At 44.7% G+C, this 21,424-nt stretch overlaps 1 protein-coding gene across 3 annotated transcripts in view; it reads left to right on the top strand.

The window, feature by feature from the left end:
* FNIP1 (folliculin interacting protein 1) overlaps positions 1 to 21,424 on the top strand; it is a 61,324-nt gene that overhangs the window by 9,178 nt on the left and 30,722 nt on the right. For 2 of the 3 annotated variants that reach the window (XM_027899805.1, XM_027899803.1), the window contains exon 2: positions 17,123 to 17,249. In XM_027899805.1, coding sequence (XP_027755606.1) covers positions 17,123 to 17,249 — 127 coding nt within the window. Of the gene's footprint in view, positions 1 to 10,266; positions 10,553 to 17,122; positions 17,250 to 21,424 lie in introns of those variants that run through there. The other variant, XM_027899804.1, reaches the window with a different exon arrangement.

Below are 21,424 nucleotides of genomic sequence, written 5' to 3'. Positions count from 1 at the left end.
CTGGTTGAGTGACATTATCTGAGCCTCTGAGAAGCTGTTAAAGAAGAAGTCTGCCAGAATTTTCTTGTTCCTACAGGAAAAATAACAGTACTACCCCTGAAGACAGAGTTAAAGAAATGCCTCAAATGTCAGGGCCGTGAATTGGCTTACAGTGCTGTGTTTCTATTTAAAGGCAGCCCAAACTCTGACATAAAACTTAAATAGTCAGACAGAAAAAGGTGGTTGGTTTTTTCAGTACTTAAACATATTTCAGCTGCTGTGAGTTACTGGAAATTACTTGCTTAGTAGAAAAGGAAATTGTTCTACTGACAGCATGGAGGGCTAAGAAGCTGTGAAAATGAGCACGGTGGTTTCTTAACTGAATGTATTTTCTAGTCAGCCAGGAGATGCTAATCATGAACTCCTGACCTCTTTTTTTTTTTTTTTTTTTTTTTTTTTTTTTTTTTTTTTTTTCCAAAACAGACATAATTAAAAAGTATAGAATTAAAAAAAAAAAAATCAAAGCAACTTTAACTTCTTTTGAGACTAAAACATAATTATATCTTTATAAAGAAATGTTTATCAAACTTCTTTCAGATAAACAAAAATATCACTTTGGTATAAGATTAATTTACTTGCTTTAAATTTTAGTAGATTTTTTCATAGTATTTTTTGCAGTTATCAATAAATGAATAATTTTGATTAGCCTGAAAATGTAACTATTTTCAAACATGCTATTAGACTTCCTTTTGAATTGAAGAAGGCTCCCAGAGCTGGGGGATAGTTTGTGTTCATGTGTCATGGAAGACTCTTTCTCACACTGGGGTCAGAGGGTAAGACACCAGGTGGCATGTTTTTTGTTTGTTTGTGGTTTTGTTGTTTTTCCCCCCAGTATTTAGTATATATTCATTTAAAGACTGATCTTTTCTGTCAGTAGCTATCAGGGCAAATCAGCTAAACTATATTCAGGGGGTGACATTAGTTTATGTCCACACTGCAGGAAAAAAACATGCAGGATAATGTAAAATTAACGAATGGCAATTGTTCTCATCTGTACGGATGGAGAAAACAGAGGAAAAGAAAATTACAGGGAGCACCTCCTGCATGGTGACAGTAAAGCAGGGGGGAGAGGGATCCAGTGGGCTTCTGTTTGGAAAGAACAACATGAATGATGACAGCTGCTAAGTACAAAAAATAAAAGCCAGGCTGGAACTGCTGGGTGTGAAGTGAGTGTAATGAGTAGAAAGTGGTGGCGTTCTGGAGTTGCTCTGTGTTCAGAAGGTTACAGAGGTCCATGTGCAAGTGTAGCTGGAAGCAGGTGGAGGGTGCTGCTGTGATTGAATACGCACATTTTACAGGATATAATGGTTTAGTGGGCATGGTGGTATTTGGTCGAAGCTTGGACTTGATGATCTTGGAGGACTTGTCCAACCTTAATGATTTTGCGACTCATTTTGCTTGGGATTCCTTGTTCCTCCTAATGCCTCCCTCACTGTCACTGCCCCTGTTCATGCTCTGCTTTGGGAACTTGTATTTACACACATGCACACAGAGACAGAGGAAGAAGAGAATCAAAGCCCAGCTCGCTTTCCCTTCCATTTTTCTGTTCTCCTCTTAGTTTTGTCCTGTCTGAGCCCTGCAGTGCTGCCTCTCCTTTCTGAAGGGCTCCCCTGGGTGCTGAACTGTCCCCTACTCCTCCTGCCACAAGCAGTGGGGTGCATCCTGTCTGGGGTTCCTGCTGTGTCACATCAAGTGACATGCACGAGCAGAAGGGGAAAGAGAAAAGCAGAGCCAAGGGAGCGATGACTTTGCCAACAGCTCCTTTCAGAGAACAGCCCAGTCCAAAATGTCCCAGTGGCATTGACAGCTCTTGCTGTCCAGCACGTGAGCCTGCCTTTCCTGTTGATGCAGTGGAATAAACAGCTTCATGTGGTGCTGTGGCTGGTTCACAGCAGGATACCTGCAGCACGAGGCTTCTCTGAGTTCCCACATCTTAGGGATGCTCCTGTGCACAGTCTAAAATCTGCTGGCAAGCTGTGGTGGCTGGGAGTGTCTGGAATTGCCTTCTCATCAAATCCGTTACCACTGGCAAAAAGGGGTTTATTGAACATACACTAAATATATATATATAATCTTGATTAAGTACAGCCCCTCCCAATGGAACAATGTAGGTTTTATCAAGGGATTCTGTTGATTCTGTGAGGCAGAGCTGGTTTGGACTGTGTGTTCCAGCTCAATCCCGTGATAAGCAAGGTGTGTGTTTGGAGTGAGTTTCTGTGCTGATACCCAGGGAGGGCACACCGGGCTGAACCTGCAGTTTTGTTATCACAGACAAGGATTTTAGCTGTAAGAAAAGCTCTGTGGACGTGTAGGAGCTGTGCTCAGCTGATGCTTAGAGCTTCCATGTATCTGTGCTGTGGGATTCTCAGTAAGACTTGACCAGTTCAGTTGTTCTGCAGTGGAAAATCCCTCTAGCTGGATGGTTGTGTTGAAAAGCCTGGGCAATGGCCAGTCCTACACTGTATTTTCCATTCCTACCATTCTTGGAAACCCAAAACTGTGAGCACGTAACGAGACTTAGAAAACTGAAGGGGATAGCAGAAAGCCTGAGGGTGCAGTTCCCCGTGGCAGTAAGCAAAGCACAGTGGAGCAAACCCAGCTTGGTTTAAAGGTTGAGCAGGTTGTAGCTGATAGCTAAAACCATGTTTAAGTGCTCGTCTGCTTCTGGGAACCAAATTGTTCAGGTTTTAGTGCATTTGTTTGCAGGTGCCAGGCTGCTCCATTATTCTGTCGGTCTGTGTGTTTTTGCCAATATCAAATGAAGTTGGATGGCCATGTGGCGTGTTCAAGCATCTGATTTTTATTTGTCCTCATGTCCTTATGAGTTACATAAAAGCGAAGTCAAGCAATGTCTTTAGTGTCTGCTCTATATAGATCTACCTGAAATAGTTTCAGGTCACCTTTGCATGCTTAATTTGGAAAACAGTTGAGCAGCATGACTCTTGCCTTGGAGAATTGAGCAGTCTGGGCTCCTCACAGTAGTCTTGGGGCTCTTCAATATCTGCACAAATCAAGATCTCATCCCCTCTGCAAATTAAGTAGAGGCCTGTTTGACTTGTAGAGCCAGTAAGGGAGGGATGTTCAGTCCATGGGCTGCAGCCAAGAAAACTCTTCCCTCCTGAAAAGCAGCTGTAGGATAGATCCAGTCCACCTAGATATTCATTAGTGTTATTTGGCAGAGCTGTGAAATCATTCCTAATTGTTTCTGGTTCCGAGCCTGGCAGTAGTCTTGAAATGCAGGAACTTGGTGTTAGTAGCTGTGAGGGTTAGCTGAGGGGACGGGTTAAGGGCTCCTGGGCTTCCAGCTGCCACGGCCACAGGTACCACTCTGTGCAGAAGGGTTGCAGAATTGGGCCAAGCATCGCCCTGGACATGGGGAGGTGTTGGAGATGCTCAGTTGTCATGTGATGGTGCCAGACACATGTGGATTCACAGGGAGGATCCATCATTAGGGCTCGTGGGATGGCAGTCTAAATGAGCATCACGTACAGAGAGGGCAGCCTGGGATTTCAGTCCATAGATACCAGTTTGTTCTACTTGTTCGTACAGTCATCCCCTGCCTTTAGTTTGCAGTTGTTCCTGTGTAACTGAGAAGGGGTTTTGGTGCAGTCTGAGGGGCAATAAGGCTGAGTCAGCACTCTGCCTAAGCATGTGCTTTAAGTCTAAGTAGTTTGATTGCTCCCAACGAAGCCGCTCATGTGCTTAGCATTAGGCATGTGTTTGAAATGAGCAGTAAAATCTACACAAATGAGGAGGGTGAGACTGGAAACACACAACGTTTAAAATCAAAGGTTTAGTGTAGTATTCTTCAGGAAAAGAGTTTTTGGCATTTAATCCATTGTGGTGACACACTGAGCCCAAATGTCACCTTCACTGGAAAAATGATCGTCATCTGTTAATTGTATGTGACTGTCTTGATAAATGACCTGGTAACATAGCAAGCTCAAGTTCACTGTAGTCCTCTACAACCCCAGGCTTTGGACTGAGAGCAGCATTTTGGGATTATCCCTACGTCAGACCTCGGTTGAACTGAGTACATACAAATAATTGTCCGCCAGCTTTTCCTATTACAAACATACACAGTTTGTGAAATTGGTTTACCATGTGCTGAAAATTTCTTTGATATTTTTAAAGCCTGTTCCTATGGCAACCAGACCCCATAACAGAAAAGCTTTTTGGTACTAAGAAATTCAGTTAACAACAGGAATAAAGGCATAGCAAAATAGCTTGTATTCTTTTTCTAAAAGCAAACAAACAAACCAACCTCAGAAGAAAGCCCGGTGTCCTAAAGCAGCTTGGACCTGGATTACCAGATGGAAGGGCACACCCTGCTCAGCCTGGCCAGGGAGCTCACCCTTGGACACTCACTCTGGTCCCAGCTCTGACAGTGGAGAACAATCAGGGAGTTCACAAGCATCTTCCTCTGAAGTAATTCATGGGTCTTTTTTTTTCTTTTCTTTTCTTTTTTTTTTTTAATATGGAAAGGCTGAAGTGATTTGATGATTTGGTTTATGGGCAAGGAAACACGAGTTTTGCTTCTCAGAACTGGATGTCCCCTTTGTGCTTTGCTAATACAGAAACTGGCAGAACAGGCATTACTTTTTCTTTGACGTTGGGGCTTGCAGCCCTGTTTCCTTGTGTCTCATGACTGAGTGAATCAACACCTAATTAAACAGTCACATGAGGGACAGAGTAAAATGCTGCTCAGGCACTGATCCCTGTGAATCTTTAGAGAATAACTACTTACATCTGTCTTCCTCCTCTTCCAAGGAACCCTGAACAGCTGCAGCTTTGCTTTTTTAGTAATTTTTTTTTCCAAGGAAAGAATATCACGTAAACCTCGGCTAAAGCAATGCTGCCTGTGTGGATAAATGAGACCTGGGGAAGGGAGACTTGGAAGTACTCAAGAAAATGTTGAGAAATTGGACTGATTTGAGTTTGTGCTGGGGATGACTTAGCTGAAAGCCTGAAGGTGTAGTCCTTGTGCATTTGACACTCCTGGAAATGTAACTGAAAATGTGAATGTTGGCCAAGGAGGTTGGGAGTGATCGGGGGGGGGATTCCTGGTATTTTTAATACCAGTTGTAATTTTTTTGCTTGCAGCTCGTTATGAAGGTCCATAGCAATTTCTTTCCATCTCTGAGTGGCAAATACTTGTGTGGAGATTTATGGGGCTCTCAATTATCACTCGGTCACAAGTGCAGCCACCTTAATCAATTACAGGGCCGTGGCCTGCAGCCAAGGAATGCTCCAAGCCCCGTGCTGCCTGCACCGGATGACTTTCACCACCGAGGCAATATTTTTTGCCTTTATAAAACTCACAGAACAAGTATTACAGGATGTTTTAATCAGCACGAGCAGATGGCTCCCTGCACCCCGACCCTGCGGAGGGCTGTGCAGCAGGGCCAGGGTCTGCACCGGGCAGGCGCTCTCCTTGCCCCATGTGCTGGCACTGGATGTACCGGTGGTTTGGGCACTCCACGGAGTGCCATTTCCAGCTGAAGGTCTCCACCAGGGGTTATCCTGGCTGCCTGCCGCCAGGCCAGGGGGTTTTGGAGTGGAGAAGGGGTCTGGGCAGGTGCCCTGGCAGGGACCTGCTGCCTTCTGGGCACAGCATCGCCCACGCCAGCCCAGCTCACAGTTAAAAAGCGTGACAGAAAAAAAATGCAGCTGTTTACATTCTTGTAGCCTGTAAAAATTTTTAGATATATCTGTCTGATTAAAAAAAAACACAACAAAAGCTTATTTAGATGTGTTTACTTGGTGCAGAAATTGCCTGGCATGTCAAGCATAACTAAAGTACACCAGCAGTTTGGTTACGCATCTTGCAGCTTTTCTTTTTTTTTAGTATCTCCTGAAGTAATGTATTGAGAATCTCAGTTTTCAGTGGTGCCAAAAGAAGAAAACTGCAGTCGCTGGGAAGTGAATGAAAATAAAAGCCTTAAAGACACTCTAAGCTGAAGATAAATACAGACAATAGAGTGTTAATATAGGGTTTAAGTAGAGGATTTTAATAGACAAACCCAATGTTTGCCTATTAAAAACATGAAATGTTAGGAGTCCTCCACCAAAGTACTCTAGTTCCATCAAGAATCTTCAAGGATTTATTATTATTATTAATATTGTTTGATAGCAACAGTGAAGCTACAGTGATCCTTCTAAGATGTCATCCTTTTCATGGCAAGAGAGGTCTTGCAGTCAACCTTGACTGCAATATATCTTCTTTCCTCTTCATTGTCTCATCTACTAATATTTATGATCTCCAAAATAAAAAGCATCAATTCACCATTAAGTTCCTCAAGCAGACTTTGCAGTTGATAAATCCAGGCCTGTGAGCTTGATTTTGTTCTGCTGAGTTAGTTTTAAGTGTGGATTTAAGGACTGTTGAAGCTATCGTGACATCTCCAGAACTCTACAGCGTAAGGGAGGGAACACAGACTTCCCCCTACGACCCTCCTCTGCTGCACTACACGATTCTGGGTGGTTTTAGAAGGCTCTTTATTTCCAACAACTGTGTGTGCTCATCAAAAGCAGTTTGTATTGGAACTTTTTTCCACCCCCAACTTTTCATTAGACGCGCACAATACTGAGCTATTTACACTTTATTTTTAATAGCTGCAGCAGAAGATTCTGCTCTGCGCACCCGAGTGCACACAATAAAATAGCTGTTTGGCAGGGGGAAAATGCCCTCTTGTCCTGCAGTACCAGTTGGTATTATAGAGGTTTGTTCGGTGTCTTATTTATAGTAGATTGCGATTGGAAATGCGATACAAAACAAACACCAATGTTCCAGTGGCTTAACCGTGCATCAGATTTTTACTTTGATAGTTATTTTTATTTTCATCATCTTTTATCATGACTTGAAAAATTACAGCAGTGAAGGGGACGGTCAATCTGCTGAGGTCTCAGCATCCATGCTCTTAAGAGAGAGATAATGTTCCGTGTCCTGCCCTCCAGGAATGCTCTGGGCAGATTTGTAGTTGAGCTGGTGCTCCTTGACAGTGCTGGTAGAGACAGTTCATTCCAGAGACCTCGTGCTGGTAGTGAGAATCCTGTGAATGGAAAGTTTATAACCTTTGCTTCTCTGTTGATTTATGGGGTTTTTGTCTTATTGCATATCAAAAGCCCTTTTTGAAGTGTCTGTTTAAAAATCTGGTTTCCTTTAAAGAAAAGGGGGCCCAGTTTTGAAACTCCTGAGGGCTGCTTGCTTGGAATTTTTTTTTGGAGGGATAAAAAAATGCACAAACCCCACATTTTTTTTAGAAGTCTAGCTCAGTGGCAATACTACTAAGGCAAGTGTTTTGTAGAGAAACGGTGTCCAAGTATTTCTAGTCAGATTTCAAATAAAATCCTAATTGGTTTTTCTCTCTTTTGGTCTGCTGTGGCTTCCAGCTCCTACCTTCGTGCATTACTAAGCAATAAACATTTCTTGGCTCACTTACTGGCTCTTTGTTGTGTGTGCTTCCAACATGTGTGAGGGAAGCCTTCCTTCAGGAGAAGGACTGAAAAAACTGGTTAAGGCAGCGAAGACCAAAAATGAATCATTTCATTACTTTTTAGCCTGCGGTTGGAGCAAACTCTGTTGTCTGCTCGGTTTAAAATCAGATGATTTATACCCGAAAGGTGCACATGAGCCTTTGCAGTAGTTTTAAACGTTTTCAGAAATGCCTTTGGATAAAATGAAAGGGAGAATTCTTTTTGGTGCTGTTCGGTTTTGAGGATGTTTTTGGCTTACGTATGTTTAAGAAGGTGCCACAGGCCTGGTCAAGCAGAGAGTCCGCTGGGTTCAGGGCTGTTGGATGTGGTTGAACACCGTCACCCACATCTCTCCCATCTGCAGTCAGGTGGATGTGCATGGATACTGCAGTATGTCCCTGGAAGGTGATGGGCTACAGCAGGAGATTTTGATAGTTCTATTTTTTTTTTTTTTTTAATTTCAGTGTTTTTCTGAACTAGAATAATATTACCAGCTTTATTTTTCAAGCTCATATTTATACACACACACACACAAAGGAAAGCCTTCACCCTTTCAAAGAGATGCCTGGATATACACCTAGAGAAGAGGATGGTGCGTATCTCATCTTACAAAGGCCTGACTGTTTTCTTGGATATGGGTATGGTGAATGAGCAAACACTGAGTATCTGAAGTCCTTCCTCAAGCAATAAATATTCACTGATCTGGCTAAAGCACTGTTTACTCTCTGAACAATTCGAGTCTGTCTCTATTAGCAGAGAAATTCCTTCCAATATTTTTCCTGGTCAGTTGTTGGATGGAGGCTGGCTCTGCTTTCAAAGCGCTTGTCTTTGAAGCGCATCAGGTTACCCTGAGGTAAAATGGAAACCTTAGATGTTACTCCTGTAAATAAATGTTTACATAATACATGGCACTGAACTTCTCAGCATTGCATGTCTAAGAAAAAAGGTCACTTTTGACATCAGTAACCTTTAGAGAGAGGTGCCTTTGCCACACAGGTAAAGAAAGTTACTGTGCACAGCACATTCCTTCACTAGATCAAGAAGGTGGGAGAAGTCAGATCTTACTGCTTACATCTCCCAAAGCTTGGCATTTTAAGCTGTGAAGGCAAGACTGGGTTTAAGGCATGGGTCTCCTGTAAACAGCACATGCCCAATTTTGCTCATGTGAGTAATTCCATTGAATTCCCTGGCACTAGTGGTGTATGAAAAGCCAAGTGTGTAATGTATGTGTTTGTGGGGTCAGGGCCTCAACTCTTCATTTCTAAATGAGAAACTTCCTGTAAAGCATTCCTGGCAACAGAAGATAATGGTTTTATCTCTCTTTAGTTTTGCCGCTTTTGTGTCAAAACACTTGCCCAGCAGCAAACATAAAAATATTACCTTCCTATAAAACAGCAGCAAAACTGCTGTGGTGTGAATAAATTAAGGATTTCTGCCTGAACTTAGTCCAGATGTGTAGCAGAAGAGGGAGCTTGGTGTTCCCCTGTTCCACGGGGCAAACAACATCTGGACTCTTGGGTCTGTTGGGTGTTGGGGGCAGAGCCCATGAACAAGTACATCAGCTCAGCCACTCTGTGATACAGGGGAACCATCGGCAGGCCCGTGCTTTGGGTTGTGGATGCAGTGGAACAGGAGATCCTGATGATAAATGTGTTTTTGCTGCTTTTCTGTTTAAAATATTGGCAAAACCTGTAGGTTTTCAGACACTGAAAAAAAAAATGAGGTAGGATTTATGATGTTGCAGCCTTCTGCCTTCATATATTAGTTGAGTTTTATTCAAGGAATGCAGAATTAGAAGCACAAGTGATTAGCCCCACATGTGCCCGTGACAAGACTTTTGATGTGCATTGCGTTCTTTTGGATTGCACAGTTCCTTTGTCACTTCCCTGTCCATCTCTCTCATTCCTCCCCTGCCATTTAGAGATAAAAGTTTGTTCAATTTCAGTCGCTGTTGTGATGCCCGGGCAGCCTTCCTCGCACGGCAGGAGCAGTCGGGGAGCCTCGTTTACAGCTATGGGGCTGGTCGGGTTTTCCTTGGGGGGCATTATTTCACATGTTTAATTCTCTCTCATGTTCACATGTTTGATTCTCTCTCATGTTCACATGTTTAATTCTCTCTCATGTTCGCGGTGCCTCCTGTGTCATATTAATGAGCCCTGGCCGAGCACACAGTGCGCCCTTTGTTGGGGCGCGGGGCCCGTCCGTGAGGGAGCGGGATGGCGGCGGGAGCGGGGCCGGTCCCTGAGGGAGCGGGATGGCGGCGGAGCGGGGCCGGTCCCTGAGGGAGCGGGATGGCGGCGGGAGCGGGGCCGGTCCCTGAGGGAGCGGGATGGCGGCGGAGCGGGGCCGGTCCCTGAGGGAGCGGGATGGCGGCGGAGCGGGGCCGGTCCCTGAGGGAGCGGGATGGCGGCGGGCATGGCGGGCGCAGGTGGCCCGCGCTGACGGGCGGTCACATGATGGCGGGGAACGCCGGCCCGGCCGCCGCGGCCCCGGCGCGGTGCGGGCTGTGAGGGGAGCGGGGAGCCCGCCCCGCTCTGACCCCCGGGCGGGCCGAGCGCCCCGGCCGCGGCTGTGAGGGGCAGCGCGGCTGCCCGCGGACCGTGCCATGGGGCCGAGCGCGGGGACGCGGCCGCGGACGAGCCCGGGCGGCCCGCGCTGAGCCCCGGCCGCACACGCGGAGCGGGGCGGAGGCGGCGCCGCTCTCCGAGCAGAACCGCGGGCGGTGCGGATGGAGGGGCCGGATCTGGGTTATGAAACTGCGGGGCAGCGCGAACGCAGCCTGGTGCAACCCCCGGCGCCGCTGCCCTTAAGGTGGTTTTCGTGATCCTGTTGCTAGGATTAAGCCTTTTGCGTTGCCGCATGGAGAGTCTTTTGTTTGAGTTAAATTCAGACCTCTTGATATGTCACCTGACAGTCTTGTGGTTTTGGATGAATATGGCTCATTGCTATTATTAACCTGAGTTGGCAGCCGGGCACAACAGGAGTTTATAGGGATTTCGAAAAGTGGAACTGCTCGGGGGACAAAGATGCTTCCCAGGTACGGTCACTGCACACTTCTTGAGATTATTTTGATTTTTTTTTTTTTTTAAAGCTTATTTTCCCTGTGATGAAAATGTTTCTTTTCCAGAGATATGAATATTTTCATATCTTTTACAGACTTAATTTTTAATAATTTTTATTATAATTTCATGCTAAATGGCACGAATAATTTTTTTCCCTGAATTGATTCTGTCTGTCGTAATTTTGCAAAGGGAAGTGCAGTCTGCTTGAATAATGTAAAGCATTGTGTTCAGTGCTAGTGAATTTAACTGAAATGAGCTGTCTCACTTGTGTGTGGTTTTAATTAAAACAGGTATTTCAAAAGAGCACGGAGCTTGTGTGTGTATGTGCAAATATTTGCATGCATATGTTTGACTAAATCAGCTAAAAGCTGAGCAGGTGATCCTTAAAATGACGTGAGGTAGTCCGGAAAATATTTTATGAAATTGCTAATACTGATTGTAAATTCTGAAGCTGTGTGAATTGCAAAGTTACTCAACATGCTACACATTTTTAAAAAAACCTTCCCACCAACTTATTTTCAATATCACACTCCAGATTATGATTAATGTATTGACTAGGCTGCACCTAACCTGTAAATATTATGTCTTTTTGCTTGTGAAAAGGCATCTGGCTCATGTATTAGACTTTAGAGTATAAATGAGGTATCTTAATGAGAGTCAAGTGACTTGGTAGAAGGGAGAAAAAAATGAAAACAAGCTAAAGTCCGCTTCATACACAGTTAAAGACCTGGCCATAACCAAGGAGCTTGGAAGGCAGTCCAGGTCGGGTTTATTGTACCGCCTGTGGAATACCTGGCTGGTGCACTCTCTGTGCTTAGGATAAGCAGCACAAGTTCCTGGAGCTCAAGAAGTGCAGCTATTCCAGGTGAGGATTGCTAAGCTGGTAAATGCCTGAGGCAGACTTAGGGATGGAGCAGGGAGCTGAGCTGCTGTGCTGCCGTGCCTGTGGACAGGTCACCCTCCTTCAGGAGAGGGAAAGGGGAGCGCTGGGGTGTCATTTATGTCACAGGAACGTCGTTCCCATGTGATAACGCTGAAACGTGTCCCCGCTGGGAGCAGTCAAGGGTGGCTGTCCCTGGGGTGATCCAGAATGTGTCTGCTCTTCCAGGCTGCCCAGAACACGGGTCCTGTGACTTGTGTGGAAGCCTGGCCGAGGTCACGGTGGCAAAGGGCAGCGTCACCCGAGTGCTGGGCGAGCTCCTTCGCAATCCAGCCTCGAGGGCTCCTCCCTGGCCCTGCCGAGGCTCAGTCGCTGGTTTTCTGTGCAGAATCAGCAAGTGTTCACCACCAGTCACTGACGTGACCTCAGCTCTCGTAAAGACAGTTATCTTGCAAAATTTTTGCTAAGTGAAGGCCCCGTGGTTTCTCATCTCTAGGGATCTTCTTCCTCCTCGCAGCCTTATGGTTGTGTTATGTCACCAGCACTTAAATGGAATCTCTCTCTTAAAAGGCCAACCTTGCAAATTGGTGGTGCTGCCTGGATCATCCTTGTCATGTGAATCCTGAGAAAGTTCTTTTGTGTTTCAGGTGTTATTGCTAAAAAAAAAAAATAAATAACCTGCCCATACCTCTAAAAAAAAGATGGTCTTCAAAGGTGGAAGCTTTATTAACATGCAGTACAGTTCTGTTTTCATTGCTTCCAGATTACTTCCACACTGCTCTTTCAGAATGGTTTATGCAGCTGTTTTTGTACGATAATGGTCAAATAAAAGTGAATTATTTAAATGCAGTAGGAAGGTATTACAATATATACAATACCCTCTCCAGGTATCCTGTATACTTGACTTTTTTTTGTATCTTCTCAAAGCCAAAGGAAAGAAAATCCAGTAACAGAGAATAGAAATCTGGAGAGGAGTTTGGGCAGGAGAAGAGAATTCCTTGTTGGAAAAGGCATCTCGGTCAGGGGTGAGAGGAGTGTGATATGGTGGTTGGACTAGGCAAGGACCATTTTCCTTCTGCACCTGATCACCCTTCCCTGCAACAAAGCAACTGCAGGATCCTAAATACTACTGGGCTGTGTAGGTGCAGGTGAGCAGGCGTTGGGGTGGATGCTCATCTCCATGGAGTGTGGAGATGGATCTGCATCCGACATCCCAGGGCGCCCCATGGAACAGCCCTGCGTTTACAGCAGCTCTTCAGGACAGGCACGGGCTCTGTCAGGTGACTGTGTGGAAGCTGGCTGGGTCTGCAACGCCGGTAATACCTGGAGAGTCATCTGCAGGAGCTGGAGATAAGCCCTGGAATCCCTGTGCCTCTGCTCTGCTGCTCATCCCGCAGGAGCCTGCGAGGGGAGCGCGGGGCAAGGTGGGCCCGCCGGCTGCTCTGCCTGGCTGTTCTGTCACCCTCTAAAAAGGTGCTAACATGAAAACCACGCAGAACAGATAAGCTGGCATAAACTATAAATATCATTTGCGTAGATGCATTTAAAAATAGTTCCAAGTGATTCATCACCAGGCAGTTTTTATAACTATGGGTAACATGATGTAGGAAAACAATAGTTTGATAGTTTCAACTTACTTTTTCAATGTGTAGTCACGTTCTGGTTTTGAGCAACTTTACCTTTTAGAAAACTCTTTTACAATTCCTACCTGCTTAATATCTTGACCAGCTTGCCTCAGTTACTTCCCTTTATGACTTCTAAAATATCTGTGTTTATTAAAACGTAATTGATACTATCTAAGCTGTGTTAATATAAAATAGTTTTAAAACTGAAGTCTCAGGCAGAAGAAGAAGTAATACTAAGCTAAAGCTTTCACATAATGAAGAAGTGCTGTTCGTATTGAAAGTGGGAATGAGGAGGAAGGGATGAACTTGCATTCAATTACAGGGGGAAATCCTGTATTTTAATTGATGGAGAGGCTGTAGTTTCATCTATTAAAACTTTCCCAGAGTGAAATAATAACCAATTTACAGTCATTCAGTTCTTGCTGAGAAGTGTCGATGGCAGTAATAAACCCCAGGAATTGGATACACAAGAAAATCCGTCCTTGGAGAGCATTTGGAGTTCTGAATTGCCATGAATCTCACAGTACAGGTGTCAGGAGGCACGTCATGGATCTGGAAATGTCAGCTCCAGGTAATATTTCTAGTCATTGAAGGTAAAAAAGGCAGGAAAACAAAAAGGGTGAAAGAGGGGAAGAGCTGAACAACAGTAGGGCTTAAGTGTGAACATACATTAAATATAATTTCTCAGACCTTGATTTTCTTATTATTAGTTTCTAATAATTTCATCTTTAATCATGTGGAAGTTTTCCATTCTGTCCCAGATAATTCCTTCCTTTTGCACTTTTTGTACTTGCATTAGCATCAGTGCAGGGGTGTTGGACTCCAGAAATCCCCTCCAACCTTGACCAGTCTGTCCCAGTGTGAGATCTGGGTTTATGCGATTTGTTTCTGAGACATCCGATACGGCATTTATACATCAGCGGATTTCTACCCCATACAGGTGTTTCTGGACATGTCATTCTAGAAGAATCCCCACGTGTAGTGGAGATCTCTCAGGAGCAGTGTCCTGCTCAGAAGGAATTTGGCTTTTGTTTCCCCCCGCCCTCCATGAACTCACAGCACTGTGTGGAAAACATCTTTCCACTGATGGTGAAAGATATCTGGGGTTTTCTTGGTGGTGGTTTTTGTTCAGGGTTTGTTCTTGTGTTTTCCTTTAAATCTAAGCATTTTCAAGGAAAGATCAAAGAGTGGCAGATAGGTCATGCAGGAGAAAGTTCTCATTAAGAAAGTGTCATTTCCAGAGAAATGGAGAGATGGAGACTCACCTTTCATTAACACTGCCAGAACATTTGATTCTACGTCTCCTGGTTTTCCTGAAAGAATCTCAAGAAAACATCAGTTAAATGTCAAAGTTAGTTTCCATTTATAAACAGAACTAATTATATTCAGAAGATCTAGGTCAGTTTTCATCTGCCTGAAGAGGAGCGCTGGAGTGCTGCCCTGGTATATTTGTTTTGAGAACGCGCCCTGCCCATTGCAGGCAGGAATTTCTCCGTTTCTGGGGATAATCTAGCCAGATATCAAGCTTAACGGTATTTTAAACCTGCTAACAACAGAAGCAGAGCTACTCTGTGTCCTGCTTCTCCCTCGCCGGTGGGGGCGAGTCGGAGGTGCCAGGCTGCCTCTGTTTACTGTCTGTCTAAATGAACTTTCCCCCAGCTCTCTGAAAGGCCCTTCTGGTTTGGGAAGTGGCCTGCTATTGCCAGGGAATGTTTTTGCAAGGCTGAAATGTGCTTAAGGATGCTATTATGTAACAGAGATAACGCTTCTTTGGAATTATCACAAATTATGATGGATAATAGCTACTAAATGCTTGTCTAGAGAAAGTTAAAATGTCATGTGAAGAAGCTGAGAAGTAAACAAGCTCTTGTTACCTTGATCAGATACGTTTCTGAATACACCAAGAGTTTTATATTTAGCTTTCTCTCCTCTTAGTGTGTAATCTGCTCTTGGAGCTTTTTATAAGTAGACTTTCCTAAGATCTGGAACAGCTACTGCCCTTCTTTGCCAGTAATTTCAAAGTCAAATATCAGAAGTACTAGGTAATGGAAGACATGCTTTTGTCTGAGTGTGAAGGAAATTCAGATGCATTGCAAGGGTGGAGCAAGCGATAGCACCTTTTTGGCAAGCAATTCCTTGTTATTGTCACACACTGTTTCTGTGTAGGAACCACAGTGGCCTATCTGGAAAAAAAATTAGTTTCTAGACTTCCCCTGATTTCATTTAAATATGTGGAGGCTGTTCTTCCAGGAAGCCAGTCTATCCCGAGGTTCTCCTCACCTCTAGCCAAAGTCATGCTCTTACCAGTTGCCATCCCCCAGCATTAGTGCCTTTAAGCCTCTCAGTTGGTAACCCCCAGACATGTTATAAACTCAGGGATTTTGGTTTCTTTTGCTTTCTGAAATGCAAGATGGGGCTCGTTAGCAGAGACCCCCTGTAAATGTAAGCCGAGCTCTGAGTTTTTCACTGTACTTGGGTTTTGGTCCAGAATTTGCCCAGTTGGGTGTCTGCTCTTCGTTGTGGGCACGTCCCTCTGCTGAGGACACTTGGCTTTAGGTGGCCAAACGAGAAGGTGCATGGCTCTTTGACCCCAAATCTAGACATCAAGTTATTTCAGCTTCAGGTTTCTCAAGGTTTTTTCTTGTAACAAGTTGATTTTGACATTTGTTGCACACGAGCTTTTCTGCGGCTTCTGTTTTTCTCTCCTGTTGCTAAACGGTGGGGCTGGGCAGATTAGGAAATGGATTTCCTCTCTCAGGAGGCTGAATAACTGTATGTCTTGAGGCTTAGTTTCACCCCACTGGACTACACTGGTTGTAAAGACTGTGTACCTATACTGGGCAGTCCTAAAAGCTTCTGATAGGCAGTGATGACTTTGGTGATCAGATTGATTTTCTGCTGTCACAGGAGTTGCAGGGTCATAATTCATCATGGGTGTAGAGGAGGAAACCTCTTGGGTGCTGAGTTAGAGGGAAAAATTCCCTGTTGTGTTGGAGTCCAGCATGCCAGGTTTGCCTTAATCCATATTATGGGTGTCTTTTTGCTGAAATAAATGTACAGCTGCTTCTTGTAAATTGGGAGCTTGTATGCTTCAGTAATGGCTGGAAAGTTCCAGCGTCTTGTTTATGGCTTCTTGGGGTTCCATGCTGCTGCTGCATGCCTAAAAGCCAAGGATAAGGAAGCTAGAATTTCACTTGATCTAGGAAGTGGCTTGTGAACTAGCTGAAAGATGATTCCTGGTGGTTTCATGGATAGAGCAGGTGTCTTGTTTCCTATCTTCCAAGAACAGAGAAGGTATCAGTGAAAATGGATTCCCAAGCCAGTGGGCAACAATGCTTGCTGGGCTTTAAAGTGATGGCTGGCTTTTTAAAATGGAAACTTAAGATGAGGGCTACAAAGCACCCTTCAAGGCAAGATGATGCAGTGATTGTCGAGGCTGAGCCCTGCGAGTTCTCCCTTTGCAGAGCTCCTCTGGAGCAGTGGCACTGGGGAGGGCAGCGGCCCACGAGAGCTCCTTCTCTTGTCACTGAATGCAGAACCAGTTTGGGAATAGGTGTGTCAGGACTGCTCTGTGTGGTTTGCTGACCATGGCCTGGAGTCACGGTGGCTGAAGTGGAGTGGACTAGGTGGTTGAGGTCCCTTCAACCCAAACCATCCTGTGATTATTATTCCTGGTGGTTTTTCGGTCTTCGAACACAGAAGCTGAGTTCTTCTATGACTTTGATTTTAAATAGCTGGAACTTGAGGAAAACATATCACGAGACAGAGCACAAGATCTGTTAATGCTGCAAAGATCATTTTATGTGGTTGTAGTGGATTGGTGGAGTTTATGACAGTGTAATTTGGCACGTGTAGGGGAAAGAAAAAAAAACAACAAAAGGCTTCGTTCTGGCCGCGGCATCAAAGGGTTTGATGAAATGGCGTTGCATTTGCTTGACTTTCTGTTTTAATCAAGTTGTATATACAGATAATGTAGGAATAACAGTGTAATAAAGAGTTGTGGTAATTGATCCTTCTGCTCTTTTCTTCTTTAATTACAGCTGGCCTTTGCCAGAGTTTGACCCAAGTCAGATCCGACTGATCGTGTATCAGGACTGCGAGAGAAGGGGACGGAATGTCTTGTTTGACTCCAGCGCTAAAAGGAAAATAGAGGATGTTTCAGTGTCGGTGAGTATTGTGCTGATTTACATGTTTGTAGTCTGTATTTCTTCAGATGGCCAGCTTGATAAAGCACATGTGTTCTGTTTTATTCACGTTGACATTTAAACGTTGGTTATATGCAGGGCTATATTTAAATGCCTGTTAAGTTGCAAATTATTCAGGCTTCAGTAACTTCACTCTTACCAGCTTTAAGTACTATAGTGATCTCTTTATTCTGGGGCTCATCTACTTTCTGCTCTTTCAGTGAGGAGGATTCCTTCCTGGGGCTGCAGCAGGCAATGCTGGGGGTTAAGGCAGGGCAGGAACTGGTATTTATGGACCTGCTTTTGTACTGTGGTGGGGTCTGCATTCATAATCAGAAGGTCCTCCCAGTCCTGTGTCCTGTTTGTTTAGCTTTTGCCAATTGTTGTTTGTGTGCTTTGCTGACAGTTTTTTTTTCCCACAAAGTTACTTGAAAACTTTCCTCTGTTTTTCGTTTTGGCATGGTTTGCATGGTAATCTATTAATTGAAACTGTAATGGATGCGGTCAGATGAGGATACTTCCTTCTAAGGGCTCTCTCTGGCCAGAAGATTAATTTCTAGCCACAGTGCTATTGTGAGTGGTGGTGTGAGGTTGGACAACTTATTTCGCTGCTTTGAATTTCCTTTTTACCATCTCTGAAAGCATCCACAAACCATTTTAAGCTCTGCAAGCAGAAAGCACGGTGTGAACTGAAATTTATGATTCCAGTTGCTTTTACCTGGAGGACCTACCAAGGTCCTTCTGTAAGCAGGAGTACACAAAATAGGTTTTCCTTTGGCTACTGGAATACAGCCAGAAGATTGTTCATCCAGCTTTGCAGACTGTCCCAGCCTGTTGCTGAGGGCTGCCAGCCTGATGCTCCTCACCCTGGTCCTGGGTGCTGCCTGTGTCCAGTACCCAAACCTCTGAAGTCACTTGGTGTCTTACCAGGCACAAACTTCGAGGCTTCTCCATTGCTTACTCCAGTGCTTTTATAGCTGTGAATCAGGATCCCAATTTCCTAGTTCTTACAGAGAATTTTTGAAGCAAAGCAAAGTTTCACAAATGTTGGGGAAAAAAATGCATCTCTATTTTTAGTTTAAACTTGTTAGAATGGTTTCATTAGTTCCTGTTCTTTCAGGTGTTCTTGCCGGGAAAACAGGTTTTTAAAGACAAAAGATCTTTACAAAGGGTTTATTGGTATGAATTGCTGGCTGTGCTTATCACTATTACCTCCTTAGTTATAAAGCATTATTTCATTAATGAAAAAGATGTACAGTGTAAATCCTCTTGCTGTATTTAAGTTAATTTGTTGAAAGCCTAAAGCCTCCTTAAAAGAGTTGTGAATTTGCACACTGAACTTGCAAACTTCACTGGTTTGGGTTATTTCAGGAGTTCATTGACTGTGGCAGCTCAACAACAAGAGGATAAATGGCTGATAATGAAGCTGATATGGTTCCATATTAATCTCTCCTTTCTTTTTCTATGCTAAGGGAGAGGGAAACAGCTGTAGTCACCATCTCTGTGAAATGAGTACTTGAGACTGGTGCAGGAAAACTGTTCCCAGGGCACTTGCAATATCCAGAATTCATCTCTGGGAACTTGATGTATTTCTTTTTTTTCATAGTATTAGGAGACTCTGAAAGAGGGTATATTGAAACCTTTGCTTGCTACAATACCTGCTTTCTGCAGCACTCAGATAATGTCATGTCAGGCAAAACTTCTGGTAAAACAAAACTTTGCAGGTAAAAACGTGCAGGAGAGTCCTCGGCTGGGCTTGCCCTGAGCTCAGCACAGGCCTGTGCAGTCAGCAGGACGTACTGGCCATTTTCAAGGAATTGCATTGTTTATTTTGCTCCCTCTTTATCATGATTTTCCTACCAAAGACACACCCTGCCTGTACAAAGCCAGATCTTGGCTCTAAGCACATTCCAAGGCACCCTTGCCCTTTTGCAGCAAGCTGTGTGTGGGCTGGGCACTCTCCCTTCTGAAAGGGTGTCTGTTCAGCACCCCACGAAAGCCAGTGCTTTCTGCATCTCTTCCCCCCGACATTTCCTAACAGGATTTATACCTCTGGATTTACAAATGACTCTGAGGGTGCTAAAGTGCCTGTCAGTGCCCAGCCTGTTCTGGTTGAAGGCTCATCAGTCTAATGTGGAGAATCAAGAGGGTTTCAGTTTGCTTTGTGTTGCTGTGCACTTCAGTTCCCATTTTCTGTTGTCATGAGACACAAAAGCAATTATAATTTAAGAGTTGTATGCCTCTGCAGCAAGGTGAGATATGTTTTGGTCTGTTTTATGTGTCTAATCTCTACATATGTCGAGAGTTATGTGCAGTGGAGCACGGTTGAACATGGCTCAGGCATTTGAATTCTGTTAAGGGAAGATATGGTTGGAAAATTTAAGGAGCATCAGAGCAAACCTTTCCAGACTCAGATGTTTTAAGAAATAAAACAGTAAGCTCTGACTTTTCGAAGAGTGAAAATTGCTGAATTTGTGCTCACACGAAGCTGGGCTCTAATTAGTTAAGCATTACTAGGTTCATCTTATCCAGAGGGAAATGTGACTGTAACACAAATAAGGACTCTGTGTTTTCATTGGTTATTAAATCAGCCTCTTCATGTCTTCAGTAAAGCTAAATATTAGGTAAACAAGACTTTGGGGAGGGTGCTGCCCAGCGGGACACTGAAGGCAGCTCAGAGTTTGCAGCAAGGCCATTACAATATCTGAAACGCTCAGGAGAAGTTGTGTTTTGCCCAGGTTTTGCTGGAGTTAAACTTGGCCAAGGAAGCTGAGCAGCAGTCTGGTGACTTGGAGGGCTGGCAGCTCTTCCCAACGCCGGGAATGTTGGCCCGGGGCTGTGCCAGGCGTTTCCACCGAGGCCAGGCGGAGATCCACCCCGGGCAGCTATGGCCACTTGGCATGGGGGAGGCAGAGAGATCCCCTTTGTGAGTCCTCTACCTTTTTTGGTGCTGAGCAGAGAGGTCCTTCCCCGGCTTTCCAGGGATGGGCCATTGATCAGCCGGGCTCTGGAAGCAGAGGGGAAAGGCTGTGCCTCCCTAGCATCAGAAAATTGGTTACCTCCCATATCTGAGTTCTTCCAGGATATCCCAGAAGAGAGTGTCTGCCTTTCCAGCCCTGTGGCACCAGATCATGAGCAAAGGGATCAGAACAGGCATTTGCACATGGAATGTACCAGGGCAGTGTGGGGTACAAGAAGCAGACATTACTGATGCCTTTATACACAGCCTCAGTCCCCACCCAAGCATCCACATCCCTCGGATTTTGGGGTATCAGAGTACTTCTACGGGCAAGCTCATGGGTTTGGGACACTGTCTCCTCTAGAGAGTTATTTCTTTTGTTCCTCATGCCAGTAAGTGTTTCATTTCTGGTGACACTGTATTACTTGATTTGCAGGTGATAGTGTTACACCCTGTGACTGGTTCCTACTCCAAGAGTCATTTCTGTGCGTGTCTGCTCCTGTCCTCCAACACCTCCTCTCCTGCTGTCCTGTCCCCCCTGCCAGCCCCTGCACGGTGCCCTGAGGGGTCTCACACACGTGCCCCGTGGGCTGGACCGAGTTCCCAAGGCAGGAGCTGTGTGGGCACAGGTGTGCTCCTCCAAAGCTGTGGGACCAGGCAAGACAAGGAATCAGAGAAGGGCAGTGACTTGTTGCCAGCACCCAGAGACAGGAGGGGATTTTCAGAAGCAGCATTTGTTTCGTTTTTTTGAAGAAATGAAAGCGTGACCTGGGATGCAGAATTTGAGACCTAGAGGTGCAGCAATGAACTTGGGTTTGGGGAGTGGAAAGTTTGCTTTTTCCATGTAACCTAGTTGTCTTTATATTCAGGATAATTTCACTGGAAGGTCACATGATATTTGATCTCCTACAGCGGCAATTTCTTTTACTCCAAATGTCATATTTATCCCAAAGTAGAGAAGTGGCATGCTGGTTGAAACAAGCCAGGATTAGCCACGTGTTCTAATATACTTCAGCACTGGATAAATGTTGAACAGCAAATTGCTTTGAGGGATTAGTAATTGGATAGTGAGCCTTTTGCTTTTAGGTGAGTTGTGTGAAATGGAGACTCTGGACTCTGTCTGGCTCTCAGGACAGGTTTCCACTGAGCCAGGCTGAGCAGATGGATAAAGCTGTAAGCACAGAGATCAAGTCCCACCT

The sequence above is a fragment of the Empidonax traillii genome, unplaced genomic scaffold (assembly GCF_003031625.1).
Source record: "Empidonax traillii isolate 1590-97213 ecotype Southwest subspecies unplaced genomic scaffold, ASM303162v1 scaffold689:size842923, whole genome shotgun sequence".
In the NCBI taxonomy this organism is placed as follows: domain Eukaryota; kingdom Metazoa; phylum Chordata; class Aves; order Passeriformes; family Tyrannidae; genus Empidonax; species Empidonax traillii.
The sequence above is the reverse complement of the archived record's forward strand: the minus strand, read 5'-3'. Positions and strand labels throughout refer to the sequence as shown.